Source organism: Epargyreus clarus, unplaced genomic scaffold (genome assembly GCF_041222505.1).
Source record: "Epargyreus clarus isolate Ecla_fem2 unplaced genomic scaffold, WU_Ecla_fem_2.2 ptg000015l, whole genome shotgun sequence".
NCBI classification, from domain to species: Eukaryota; Metazoa; Arthropoda; class Insecta; order Lepidoptera; family Hesperiidae; genus Epargyreus; species Epargyreus clarus.
In genome coordinates, this window is record NW_027332223.1 from 1,086,139 (window position 1) to 1,101,096 (window position 14,958).

Here is a 14,958-nt window from a genome sequence, read left to right on the forward strand (position 1 = left end):
CTGGTAGATATAGGTAAGTCAGCAATAAATATAATTACCGTGTGATCATTGTAGGCGACAATCAAAGAGTTCTACCGCCTTTAAAAAAAATGCTTATTTATTGATCCAAAACACGCATTCGATGAGTACCTATGGTGTTACAAAATATTTTCATATGAATCTGCGGAATAACACATAATACTATTATGCACTTCTTGGCAATGCTAAAAAGTCTGCTAAAACATATTTGAATTTAAAAATCAGTTATTTTCCTGGTACAAAATTCACCAGAACACATCACGGTACAATTAAGGCACAGTTACATTACACATATAATTAAGACTGTTCAAACCAACGTTATTGTTAAAATTTAAAGCATACTTGCATATTGAGCATATTGCTCTTATATACATACATATTTCCTTAATCTTTAATTAAAGGTTAAAAATTCTTAGTGAAAACTGACATGCTTATGTCAATTGCAAGTCAAGCATTGATAAGGACAATTTGGATTTACTTGTTAAAAAAAAACTATGATGAACAACTATGATGAATCAAAAAAATCCGATGTTTCCTACCAAACTAATCGCATTGGTTTCAACAAAGCCTTACTACGTAACACTTGATATGAGTTGTATGATGCTGACTGTTGCTGATATGTAGTCACACGTCATCATCATCATAATGCAGTCAGCTGATATGTTCAGTCGATCATGATCTCCAAATGAGTGGACCCCAGGCGTTCCTTCAGGCTGTCCGTGTACTGAATGTTACGCGCCCACGCCCGGCAGCGGATGTTTATTATTTGATGCACTGGAAAAATCAACAATTCTCACTTTAACGTAGAGTCGTCTCAACAATGGGCATAGATATAATAAAATTAAATAAAGAAAGATTTCTTCGCCGCTTTTTCATAAACGAAAGTTTGCGAAACGAAACGCAATATTTAATCGTATTCAGTTACATATGCCTTATTATTTAAGGTCATCAATGACAATGGGAGTTACGAGTTCGATCCCGATCATGCAGATATATTAAACTAGCAGAACCCGCGGCTTCGCCCGCGTAAAAAAATATGAAATGACATACAAATAACTGTTATAGTCAATTTGTACCTTTAATAATTTTAACGATAAAGTAGCATTCATATTTAATTAATAAAAGCTTTTTTTTCGTCACTGTGTATCGTGTGTCGTTCATGATTATAGCTTCAGTAGTGTAGTCAAAACCTTGATTAATACGTTTCGAACGTGAGTATCTTTTCGCTTTTATATATATAGATTATGAGTTTATATTAGGTTCCAGAACAAAATGTTTGTGTACTCGTCTTTATGTGCGTACATGGGATCTTTGAAAAATCGTTTCTCATTGTCTATTTTTTTAAGTTCTGCAGAGTAATAGTTTCGAACTAACATGTTGGCTTCAGCAGTTGCACGGCGACCAGCGGACTCAGGTACCCCGGGGTGTTGTCGTACGGGAAGTAGGTCTCCGGTAACCCGGGGTACGGGTAGTACTTGAGCGGGCCCAGCGCTTCCACGTCAGCTGGCCGCTCGCCTTTACACGACACCCAAACTTTACGAAGCTGGAAACAAACATTTTTCTTTTGTAACTTGAAACGTCAGATGATAGATCTACAACTACGAAATTGAGCAACGTCAGGCGCAGTCGATGGATGCGTTACCTCGTCTTGTTGAATAAAATTTATAACCTCTTCCATGTTTAGAAGAATACGTTAAGCCGTCGATCCAGGTTGTAATTGGATAATACATGTTAAAACTAATTGAAGACCATATGGACGTTTTAAAAACTTCCTTCATGGACTAGCCAACTATGGTAACATATACATCTATATGCCTATAAGGCATTGCAGCAGCGTGGTTGTACTCACGTACACGTACCCGCACAAAAGTTGGGTTGGGTTGGGTTGTGGTCTTACTATTCTATAATGTAAATTACTATAAAAAATATGTAAGTCAAACTAAGGTTTGGTATACGAGTAGGTAAAACTTACTTCTTGAGGCTTAGTAGTAGAATTAATGTACTCTTTGATTTCAAGAGGCATCTCCTCAGGCAAATTATCCGGATCGTCAAAGAAATCTGGATCAAAATCGAATATCTGGAAAAATAAACGTCTGAATTAAGGATTTACTTTCTAACCTTCATATCATTGGTAGTACAATCATGATTCAATGAAAACAAATTTTGGTTATTAAGGGACATTTTGTTTATCTAACATTATGGTTTTACAGTAAAAACTAATTATTACTTCGTAGTAATGCAGTGTAGCCCGCGTTAAAATCCTAGTCGGCTCTGAATATAGAAAGGAATCGCGTCGCCATAGCAAATTGTATAACTACACCTGCTCGCAACAACTTCAGAACGTCTTCTCAATGTTCAGATTATAACTGTAGTAACTCATATGTGATCTACCTTCCTCCCTCGCGTCAGATTACTAACAGATGTCTTAACATCAGGCTGTATATTTTATTGCATTACATAAAAATAAGATCAATATAACGCACTATAATATTGAATACCTTATTCAGCTTGACAATAATGCACGGTGTCTTATCAGGGAACCCATAGTCGTTCTCCTTCGAGCAGGGCCCAAGGAGCTTGGGGTCGAACGAGCAAACCTCTTCTCGTGGCGGCTTCACGTCCCCGCAGTCACGTTGGTTCACCCCCTTGTTGATTAGCAACGACTTGTTGTTATAAGCTGTGGAAATAAGCAGAATTATCCAAGGTTGTCGGATATAGTTGAGTTGTGACCATGTTAAAAAAATCAACGGGTTCCACTCCGGGAATGCCGGCAGAAGTGAAAACTTGAATAATAACGTTGTGCAATTTTGATATTTTGGAATTAGGGAATAATTTTGGGAAAAATTGCTTTAATTATCAGGATGAAAGTAGTATCATTTATGTGGTAAAATACTATACTCATTTATTGCGCTGTCGTACACAAATATGACAGTCTTACGAATTTTCGATCAGGTCAGGTGTCCTGACGCGGGTTTAATATTTTTACCCATCACAAAAAGTGCAAAACGCCGCTAAAGAAGACAAAATAACTTATCTTATACCATGTAGGATTTCTATCACAAAGATATCTAAGGTGTGGAGATTTCGCAATTAATCTACTTACTGAATTATTACAGTACATATTGGGCAAGTTTTTGGCTTTATTTTTTAATAGGTTGTACTTACGTTCTAAGAACTTGTCGATATTATCCACGTATTTCTTGACTTGATCTGTGTTGTTAGCAGTGTACCAGATTAGTGCTCCTTCTTCGTACAGGATGGGCCTGTGTCCCATACCGGGGTTGTCACCTGAAAATAATAAGCATTTATAATGAGCAAACGTTTGTAACGAGATAAGGATTTGTGCTGTGCTAAACTAATTCGCCTAACAATTTCTTGAGACTCCGCCTTAAAATGACTGTTCTTGGAGCTGTTGACCCAATTTGGGTTTAGTCATTTCTCTATTCATTAAGATGGTATTGGTTGATATTTTAAACTTTATATTTAACACACTTAATCCTGATAATTATACCGTATCATTTCCTGTATTTCTTTTGTGAAGTGCCTCTTTCCAAATATAACACACGATGCCATGTCGTCAGGTCTTTTTAACACGCTTTTTTTGATAACTTGGCTGACACCTTGCCACGCTTAGAATTCAGTCAGAGATTAATATTCAAGCAGATTCTGTAGAAATTCAAAATACCGAAATTATAATTATTTTATCGATAAAATAGAAGAATAATGTACTGAATAATTTTGTAACATGTCCTGGGTAATAAATGCGAAAACTCATACCAATGATGGACTCAGCGAGCGTGAAGTAGGGTATCCTGTCGTGCATGGTGGCCAGCAGCCCACACATGCAGATGGAGAAGAAGATGATGATGCAGATGTACATCACCAGGTATATCAAGCCGATCACCCCTGGAATTAGAAGTTGAGAAATAAAAAAAACTTCAATACACAAAGCTTCTGACAGTAATGCCACTTCTACATATATTTACCCTTTACCTTACCTACCCAGAAATGATAATTCCGAAATCGAACCTAGAACCGACCGCAATGCAGGTCAGCTAATTTAATATTAAGTAATCGCCCACATTGTTTAACCATTTCATAAAGATACCTACTAAAATTTACTCTTACAAATTATAATTTTTTTTTTTTTGTTTTCGAGGGGGAAACCTTCAAAAGGTACCCGACGACGTGGGAGCGACGCCGGGTTATGTGGGATTTTTACCGCACTAAAACCCCCCCGGTGGCCGTCCTCAGCGCTTGGTGGAGAACTCCGGGATCTCCAATGGAACACAACCGGAGTCCTCCAAACGCGATACCCCGGTCGGGCTCTGCCCTGGGGGGAGCACTTTACGCTCCTCCCTCACATCTAGTGTTTACGACGGCATGCGACCACACATGCCGCCGTCCTTCTCGGGGTTGCTCTACGGACGGTTTGAGCTCCCACTCTTGCCGCCGGCAACCCCGGAAGCCCCCTTTTAGTCGCCTCTTACGACAGGCAGGGGATACCGTAGCCCTATTCTTCCCGGAACTACAGGGACAAAATTATACGTACCTAACAATTAAATTTTGATTTGATTGCGATATTTCCAAAATAATGATTCCCAATCTTTATTAAATCAAAAACGACTACATTATTTCTGTTCCAAGCAGGAAATATTTTTCTCGAATACCGTATAATACTTTTAAACCATAAGGTTAAAAGTATTTAGACTAGGTACGCTTGAAATGCCACTTAAATTAATTTATTTAAAAATGTTTATAATTTGTGAAAACGTGTATGCAACTCACCTGATGCTATGATCTCTGCTGCCCACTGACATTGGATAGAAATAGAATCGCAGTCTTACCTGACGTAGATGGGTTGTTGCCCCTGAAAACTAAGTTGGAACGCCTCGTATTTGTATCTCCCTCTTACCCTACTTTAAGAAATAGCTGAGGCATTCGTGGATCTGGTCCATATAGGAATCTAACACACTTAAAACTAAGTTGTAACGCCTCATAATCCGCCATACCACATCAGAACATGAACATTAAAATTAGGGATCTAAATCACACCCCGGGAAGGACTGCGATATGTGTGGTCGCATACCGTCGTCGCACCAGACGGTGTGGCGAGCGTCAAGCTCAACTGGGCGGAACCCGACGGGGAAACGAGCAAGAGGACTCCGGTTGCGTTCCTTTGAAGATCCCGGCATCCTCTACGCAGCGCCGACGACGGCCACCGGGGGTCTTTAGTGCGGTAAGTGTCCCACATAACCCTGTGTCGCCCCCACGTCATCGGGTACCTTTTGAACGTTTCCCCCTCGTGAACAAAAAAAAGAGACATAAATCACAAGAGACATTTTGTGTCGACGACCATCGTCGACGGTCGCACGATGATCATCGGTGTCAGGACAGTCGACCACTGTCGTCGCTTATAGTCAACGCATTAATTCTCCATCGCTATGTGTTAACCTTAACACTTACATTTAACAATACTTAACTTACACATAGCGTTTAATATACGTTATTGACGTACGGTGTCGCTAAACATGCTAAATGTAGTTCTACGCTTTTATTATTTGAAATACAATGAGAACTCTTATTGGTTTGTGTTATTAACAACTGATTGTCGAATTTAACAATGCTTTAAATACGTATAATGCCTTTATATGCTGCTTCTAAATTAAATCATTTAATTGAATTTCATATACTTTATGCACCAATAAATAACATGTTTTGCACTTATGGCCTGTGTCATATTAGACGCACACGAAAACTCACAACCTGATCAATGCAATGATATTCATCATTTAGACACCTGGTCGGAGGTGCAACTTGAACCATGTGGTATTATACCATCCAAAGAACCTTGCATTAAATGCTTAATTACCAAATTAAGTCACTATTTAATCAGGCCGTTCGATAGTATCTTCTATGTCAATGTATCTTCAAGCACATACTTATATCTTGAATTTTTACACCACAAACTTTACATGCTTTGTCATAAAGAGTACCTAACCTTTTTTTCTTGACTTCATCCTGTCTTTGCCCAAAAGTTCCGTAAAAAGAGGTTCAGCTATTACCAAAATTAATCCTTTGACAAAAGACACGAGTTAATCCAGTTTTCCTACTTTACTAACTAATACGTCTAAACTTGTAATCACCTAAATAACTAGCTAATAACTAAGTTTCAAGTCAGGAATAGCAACAAAAGCAGAACTGTACTCGATCAGCCGAATCGCACTTGCATTTTCCAGCGGAAATAGCATTCGCAATTCAATGTCCATGGTGCGAATAAACATTTTCGCAATGTTTCGCCTAAAATCGATCTGTTGCGTACTGAAATAGCATCCGTAAAACCGGCCATGGTCTGTTTACTTTAAAGAGTACATCATAAACTACTGCTCATATGTTATGTGCACGCAGAAATATGTATATTAATAGTGAAGACGTCTGAAGTCTAGTTAGTTTCTGGATTTACGTAAAATAAACACGATTTGCGCATACCTCGGCGTACTGATCCGGCTACAACGTAAGGATCGATCATGTTAGACTAACATTAATGACTTAATTGCATTAACTAGCTCGTAAGGTGAGCCGTTGTTAGCTCTTGTTATCATTCAAGATGAAGTCTTAACGTTAAGACTACGGAGGCTACATGGGCGATTTTATGGCATCCGAAACCGATTGAACTCTGACTGATGTTTTCTTCACCGAATCGTACTAGAGCATATTGATGGTGTACTCCAGGCCTTCATCAATTTTAGGACAGACCCGTGCCCCCTAGTGGGTCATAAAGTGGCGGATTTGAATAAGGATACACAAGGAGTGACGGTGATGCCTGGGAACTTCCACCGTATTTAAAGCATTCCTTATCTACCTTCCACTCCTTCTCTTAGCTCAAGATAGATTTGTGTTAATGAATAATTTCTAATTTAGTTACAATGCAATCTGGATACCTGAAAATATACAGGCCGTGACCTCTTAGTAAATGACCAGTCTACAATTACTAAACGGTGTGATGAGAGACACACTTTACCAAGGCATTCCAGCTCAGTCCTCAAGGGTAGTGCCGCATCTGTGTCCGACCTCAAGTAGGAATTTAATCGTATATGGGATTGATTATAAATCATATCACCTGATGGACTGCATGCTCTTCTGTGACTCTTCTTATAAAAAAATACCAAACAGCCCAAATAAATGACGACCAAGTCCAAAGCATTTCTGTCCAAATCAATCTAGTGGCGAGCAAACACTCGCCTCGGACACAGTGTTTGCTTTTAACGCAAACACGTCACTTGTCGGGGATTGGCTTCGTTTTACGACCCTCGTGACGTACTGACGCCATGGCAAGCATGGCTCTGTGCTAAATTCCGCCACTAAAAGTATAGCACTCTTGAAATAGTAGGTATACTTTTAGCAAAATCTCCAAAAAGACTCGCGTAATTAAATGCCTATACTGAGGAGATAAACATAGGTACCTGTTATTAGGGTTACATGGTAACAGCCTGAATCTCTATTTATGAGGAATTTACCCCAACGCTATTATGCCGAGACGAGAGAGAGTATGTACCTATATTAATATCACGTAATATTAAATATCCAATCTCATTTAAAAGCATTTTAAAAGTTACAAGGGCGGAAAATTTCGTACAGACTACCTACATCTAGTTCCTATGTATGTCTAGAAAATGTCTCCATTAATTGAGTGCCGCCCGCCCCCATAGTCATTAGAGGTATCGGTTTGCGTTGAGCGACCACCGCCCAACTCTACATAAGCAATAGATACCACAAATGTCTTTTATAGTTTGCTTATGTCTAGTCGTTGCTCAATCAATAAGGGCTAGCGAAGTTTTAAGGTCATCAATACCTCAATAAGGTATTTTCAAAAATAAATTGAATTTTTTTTTGGCTCCACTCTGAAGCCATTAATTTTTCCTGTTATTTTAACAGCAAATCCTATTGCTGTCTCGATTTGAAGGATAAGGCAAAATGTATAAGAGTTCCAACTTAACTCCCAAACCCTTGTGAGATGTAACATCGGCATATGTTTTTCATTGTTCACATGTGGATCGAGCAGGAATATCAGACTTTTTAAATGTTCCGTGCAAAATCACAAGCATTATTAGAAAAACTTATGGGAAAGATTTTAGTCGCAATAGATATTAGACCGTATCCATTCGCGGTACTATGATGCACTAATCAACCTAATCTTTAAAAATAATATAGGTACGGCAGCGATGACATACTTTTTCGTCACATCGACGTCAATAAAATTTATATATTCTCATAGGTCTCTATAAGTACCTACTCTATAAATCGATAGAGTACTCAGAAGGGTAATCTAAGTTTGATTAGAAAAAGAAAACAGAATAAAGCTTTGCTAAGTGTTGTCTCGTATAGTTATCGCCAAACTGCTAGTCCGCTCTGAAGTTGTTGCGAGCAGGTGTAGTCATACGATTTACTATGGCGACGCGATTCATTTCTATATTCAGAGCGGACTAACATCTTTACGCAGACTATACGTACTTTATAAAACAGTGCCGTCAACCCTGGGCCGACCCCCTATTTGCGGCCATCAGTTTTACGGCCTGACGTCAGTTTAGCGAAGTCGATATCGATACTACTTTATACGTCAGTACCTACACTTTTAAAATAAATACTTTTTATTGTACCTAAAGTACCTACCTATATGTTTCACTCATGTCGGTTGTACATAAAGTACATAATTCTTTCACCAAACAGATAGACAAACGATGCACATGTATATTTAGATATATTAGTAAAATCAGTGATAGCCTAATGGTTTAAAAACTCAGCCTCTCGAACGAGGGGTCCGAGGTTCAAATCCAAGGCACGCATTGATTTTTCAAAGTTATGTGCGTATTCGAATTAATTATCACTTGCTTAAAATGGTGAAGGAAAACATCGTGAAGAAACCTTTCTACCTGAGAGATTTATTAAAAAAAACTCAAAGATATGTGAAGTCTACTAATACGCACTTGGCCAGCGCGGTGGACTATGGCCTAATCCTTCTCATTCTGAGAGGAGACCCGTGAGACCCGAGACCAGCAGGGGGATAATAATGGGTTGATGATGATGATGACAAACATAAAGCGTTCCAAATACATCTTAGGGGTAAATACCCTTTTCTGATCAATTTACTATAGGACATACTCTGTTTCTAATCGATTACAATTGTCCATATGCATGAGCTACTTAACTGATGATGTTACTTAACTGGTGTTATGATCTGACGATAGGCTGTCAGCTGTCAGCTTGTTTGCCGTCTTTACACAGGTACATAAAAATGCCTATCAGATATAAACTTGAATTCCAATTACTGCCCTATCTGATGGCACATAAATGTTACGAGTACTACCAATTAAATGTCTTAATGAACGTCCAAGTACTCACCGTTTCAGTTCAATGTTTTTATAGCCTTTTTTACTTCACTTGGTCAAATTCCGCAAATCGACTTACTACGATGTGCTGCATACTTTGAGCCACACTAATTTGTAAGTTAGCAATAATATTACTGTTATAATGTAGTTTAAAACCATCTTACTAAAGCCACCACTGCCCCAGTGCCCCACGGCCAGAATCTGCTCTTAGCATGAGGACTTGGAAGATTTTAGACTACCGAACCCTAATGGAATCGGTATGTAGTTCTTAATTTTCTTTAATAAAATAGCAGTATAAAACGTGTGTGCAATCCACCTGATAGTATATGGCTACTGCCACCCACGGACATCTGTAGGTAATCTACCGCAGAAAAGATTAGATTCTTGCCTAAGACAATCTTTTTTTGTTTACGAGGGGGAAACCTTCAAAAGATATCCGACGACGTGGGAGCGACGCCAGGTTATGTGGGTTTTTTACCGCACTAAACCCCCCCCGGTGGCCGTCCTCGGCGCTTAGTGGAGAACTCCGGAATCTCCGATGGAACACAACCGGAGAGCCACGGGTGCCTTGCTTCCCTTAAAGACTAGTTAGAACGTCTCGGATAAGACTGTAGCTACCTATCAAAGTGGAACATTTAACACTAGTAGTACTAGTTGGACATAGGTGTGGTAGTGGTATATTTCAGTATCGGTATTAGTGTTCAGTTATTTCAGAGTTATGGTCGACTATTCCGAAATAACCGACGCGTATGATTCAACCGGTACTTGCCGTAAAATATGGAATGAAGTTGTGTTATACCTACTTCGTTTTTATTTTAATAAAGCTGAAAGTTCTCGCTATAAACTAAAACTCTACACCGATGGACTCACATTGGAATACGTGTCGGTACAATGTGCACACATCCAAACACGCAATCATTTACAAGGAGAACAATTTAAAATAATGTAGATTTAATATTGATTTTGTCGAAAATATAAGTTTTTTTATAATATAGGAGTAGCAGATGAGCCTGCAGTCCACCTGATGGTAATTGGCTACTGCCGCCCATCGACATCTGTAATCAACCCCAGATAGAATTAAATATTCCAACCTGAGGTCGGCCACAGATGCGCCGGTACTCCTGAGGACTAAGCTGCAACTCCTCGGAAAAGTATGTCTCCCTTACCACACCCTTTAAACCAGAACACAGCAGCGCTTAACACTGCTGTTATAAGGCAGAAATAGGTGTGGCGGTGGTGCCGCCGGAGTCGAACCACAAAGGGTTCTACCTCTTTCAATAATAAAGTACAATAAGTACAAATAGTCAACGAGCATGCATTTTATCTGAAAGTAGAAAGCCTTTACAGCTGACAACTGTAATGTACCCCTAATAGAGTTGGTGTCACACCAGATATATATGTTGCTAACCCCGCGGACTAAGTTCGAAAGTTTTGTATAAGGGTCTACCTTACTGAACTTTAAATCAGAACACAGTATTTAACACTGCCGTTACTAGGCAAAAATAGCTATAGCGATATTGCCTCCAAAGTCGAAAGGTTCTAGCACCTGAAAGACTTACCTGGTTAGGAATCACACCCGAAACTGATGCATGGCTGTCCTTGGGGACGACTATAGGGATTTTTTTTCCAAAACTTGCTAAGATTTACGAGCAATTGTTTTTTTTTTTCAAATTAAATGAGAATTCAAAACTATTTATAAACTTAGAAAATTGATGTAGAGCGAATCAAGACTACCTATGCGTTTATTACGAGTATTTTGGGCATATTAGGAAGTTTGGCCGCGCTACAATTTTTTAACATTTTGAACAACGGCTTTTAATTAGTACATTAAAATAGCTGATAGACCATGTTAATGTAATATTTAAAAAAAAACCTGATTAAATTCACTTGTTACTTTTAGACTTCGAAATAACATTCAAATGGATTAAACTTTTTTTACTCGATCATTCAAACTTTAAAATCAATATTTTCCAAAAGATTATATTTGCTCGTATATATAAAACATAAAAAAGATGCACATAAATCTTACCCCATCTATGCGGCGTTCTGCCCAGAAAGGTGCGTTCCTCTGGGTTCCAGATAGCGTATTGTATTTTCTGGAGGAAGGGGCGCTGCGGCGGCCGCCGGCAGTAGTTCAGCGCTCCGTTCGGCTTGTCCGCGCCCATCCCGCCCGCTGAGCCAACACTGACTGAGCAGTGAGCACTCTGAGCACCATGCTCAGGGCTGCCCAGTGCTCATGCGTAGGTAGAGTGTGGAATATAGAGGTGCTATACTGATCATGCCTACACGCTGTAGCCTCTATGAGGACGAAATTGGGTAACCTCCTTAGTTATGGCCCTTTTCACATGGAGTTGGTTACAGATGTCCTTGGATTAGAATAACCATTAGGTCCGTCATGTGGCCTGTAAGGTCGTTTGCTACTTCGATCTAATTTTGGAACCTTAAAAATTACACCGTTGCGGATGCGTGTAAAATTTTCGGCCAAACCTTTTTTATGTTGAAAGCTAAAACTGGCAAAAATGGTGTTGTTTAAACGAGGTTGAAAGGCATGAATGACATTTTGCACATGAGGATAGGACGCAAATAAGGTCAAGAAATAATTATCGAAAATTCATCAACTACTCGTATGAGCACTAAATACAAAGTGAAAGCTTAAATTCGATTAACATTAGCTAACTGCTTTATAACTAAAATTAACTAACCATTAATTCAAATAAAAAAAAATCTCCCTCTGGCGTCATACATAATCTTTGAGGAACACAGATCCGGAATAATCTGGACGCAACAGGGCAACAGGGAGCGAGGGATGATTAGCTAAGTGGTGCGGAGGGCGCGGTTCCAACACAAATGTTACAATATATGCACTAACGTAGACATTCGCACACTTAGATTAATGTGCTTCTTGGATATTAGTCAAAAGAATTATAGTTTTCGAAATACAGCTCAATAATTTATGGGCGATTTACCTTTTTTTTCTTCTCGAGTTCCGTGGGACCAACACAGGGTTATGTGGGATTTTTACCGCATTAAACCCCAAGTGGCCGTCCTCAGAAAGGCCGCGTAAAGGACTCTAGGATCTCCAAAGAAACGAAACCGGAGTCCTCTCAGCGCATTGCCCAGTCGGGCTCCGCCCAGGTGAGATTGAATCACCACACCGTTGGCCGGGCGGTTCGAGCTCTCACTCTTGCCGTCCGCAATTCCGAAAACCCCTTTTAGTCGCCTCTTACGACAGGAAGAGTATACCGTAGCCCTATTCTGGTCCCGGAACTACAGGGACAATGGGCGGATTACCTCTGTCACAATCAGCTTTTTATACTTAGTAAGAAGTAAAAAATAAGAATATCTGCTAAACGGTAGGGTAGAAAGTAAATAGAATTACTCTTGAAGAAAAATAAAAATTAACATCTATCTAAGATCATTACATATTTAGGGAGACGAGGAACGATTTGGATGCATTTTGAAAATAATTGTGATTTTGGAAAAGCGCGTCGATTATTTCCTTATTTTCCAACTTAAATGAAATAACTTCGGAAAAACTAATACACTTTTAAAATGAAGATTATTCGTATATCTTAAAAACTTTTTTCTATGCTGGTGTCTTTATTAGAATACCAGCTAACAAATCTTTTTTATTAAGACAAAACAGTAGGTATATACATAAAGGTTATTTAATTCTATAAATAAAACGCAAAATTACAAACAATATTCTTTTATTTCAACAAAAAACATCTGCGTACAGATTTATTTTGTACTTTAGCCAGGTATTATTATAATATTTAATCAATACAGCAAATTAAATATAACTTTTGAAACGAATTCAATATTAATACGAGACACTAATTTGATCTAGTCACAATGCCGGCATTTCCGGCTAAGTTTTTAAAGGGTGTGTTAAGGCAGACCGTTCATTAGGTACCTTTCGCATGAGCTGTAGTAACTTTGGCTTTAAAGGGTTTAAACCCTCAGCGGTTCGAATCCGGAGGCACCACTGCCACGCCTATTTCTGCCTAATAATAGTACTATTAAGCATTACTGTGTTACGCTTTGAGTTTGTAGTTCGGAATACAGTTATCTGACGCTTTAACTTAGTTCTCAGAGATATGCTACCTTGGTGCATAAACTACTGAGCAAATACTTTAGCACATGTCGTTTGGGTGTCCAATTTGATATTTGAGCGACTACCGCACGGCAACTGCTTCACTTTTTTCGAAAAATCTGTCAACCGTTGACAGTATTTTTAAACATTTATATATATAATTATTCATTATTCATATAATTATGCATAAACGGTAGTTTACGAAAAAAGCTGCTTGGCGACTACTTAGTAAAATAGTCGACAAGCAGCTTTTTTCGCTCTAATCATTATTACTAGCAGCTCAAACGATAATAGACAATGGTCAGCCTTATATTCCAATGATTATTTTGCTTATTTTGTGGAGCATAAGTCCACACACCTCATATGAAATGTCGACTGACACATTTAATTTAAATATTAATTTAAATTTCAGTAACATGTAAGTAGTAGTAGTTTTGAAGAATGACACAGTGACAAAAAATTCATCAAAAAACATTTAATCACTTATTTATAACTAAAGCATTTTTATTAGTAAATTAAGAAAATGGTTCCAGGAAATTAAAATATTAAATTTTCTAGGTATTAATTCACTATTCATACTACAATACTACGTACATTTACATAAATATTAAGTAGTCATTAAGTTTTACGAAAACATAGTAAATTGTATCTAAACCTATTATTATTATCCTAAACTACGATACAGATAATAAATAACATTATGGGAATGATAGGTTGAGAATATATCGCTGAATGGATTTATAATCTGTGTAATGGAACTCAGAAGAATATGTACTTAAAAATCTAACAAGCAGTATAGTAATTAGTACTATAATGAAGTTCGGTGTCGTAGCCACAGATGGCGCTATTTACAATTCAACTTTAATCTTAGAAAAAATACTATTTTCTTTGTGAATCTCGTATGCCGATATGTGATTCTAAAATGATATAATCAAGGATAATAAAATTAAAACGTTTGATGTTGTTTTTGGAAAGTTATTAAATCTTAGAAGGGGCAAAATAAAGTGCCTACAGTAAAATAATGATTTAAATCATTATTAAACATGTAATAAATAGGTACAATCATGTACCTATATGCATATACTGTGCATTGGTACCTAATAGCAACTAAGGATGCAGTTCAACTGATATTAAGTAGTCACTGCCATCCACGAAAATATTTATAAACAAACTCCGAATAGAATAGGAAACAATCTTACATACCTACATATGGACATAGTTATGCAAAATAGATTCAACCACATAAACTAGCTTTTGAAAAAATAGGTCTTTTAGTAAAAGTTAAATTGCTTAATTTATGGTTGGTGTCACTGATATCTGTATATTTCAAAAGAAAAAAATGTACCATGCAGCTTGAATTTTTTTTGCATATACAAAATTTGATGTGGAGATGCCATTTGTGATAGTAACTAAAAAAACGGTTTGTGGGTTAAATCCATTTTGCATATCGTCCATATA

At 37.9% G+C, this 14,958-nt stretch overlaps 1 protein-coding gene across 1 annotated transcript; it reads right to left on the reverse strand.

Annotated features, from left to right (window-relative positions):
* Positions 1 to 534: 534 nt before the first annotated feature.
* Positions 535 to 11,576, reverse strand: LOC140748039 (sodium/potassium-transporting ATPase subunit beta-2). The gene is made up of 7 exons (XM_073080722.1): positions 11,434 to 11,576; positions 3,796 to 3,924; positions 3,184 to 3,306; positions 2,517 to 2,695; positions 1,991 to 2,095; positions 1,393 to 1,561; positions 535 to 792 (listed from the first exon to the last, which is right to left on the reverse strand). Exons 1-7 carry the CDS (start codon positions 11,567 to 11,569, stop codon positions 683 to 685), a joined length of 951 nt encoding a protein of 316 aa, XP_072936823.1. The 5' UTR covers positions 11,570 to 11,576; the 3' UTR covers positions 535 to 682.
* Positions 11,577 to 14,958: the final 3,382 nt, after the last annotated feature.

Excerpts from the sequence above, each read along its gene's own strand:
- LOC140748039 (XM_073080722.1), bottom strand. The coding sequence starts at position 11,569 with ATGGGCGCGGACAAGCCGAACGGAGCGCTGAACTACTGCCGGCGGCCG. Across the intron at positions 3,925-11,433 it reads CAGAACGCCGCATAGATGGG|GGGTGATCGGCTTGATATAC; the intron begins GTAAGATTTATG and ends TTCTAATTCCAG. Across the intron at positions 1,562-1,990 it reads CTACTACTAAGCCTCAAGAA|CTTCGTAAAGTTTGGGTGTC; the intron begins GTAAGTTTTACC and ends GTTTGTTTCCAG.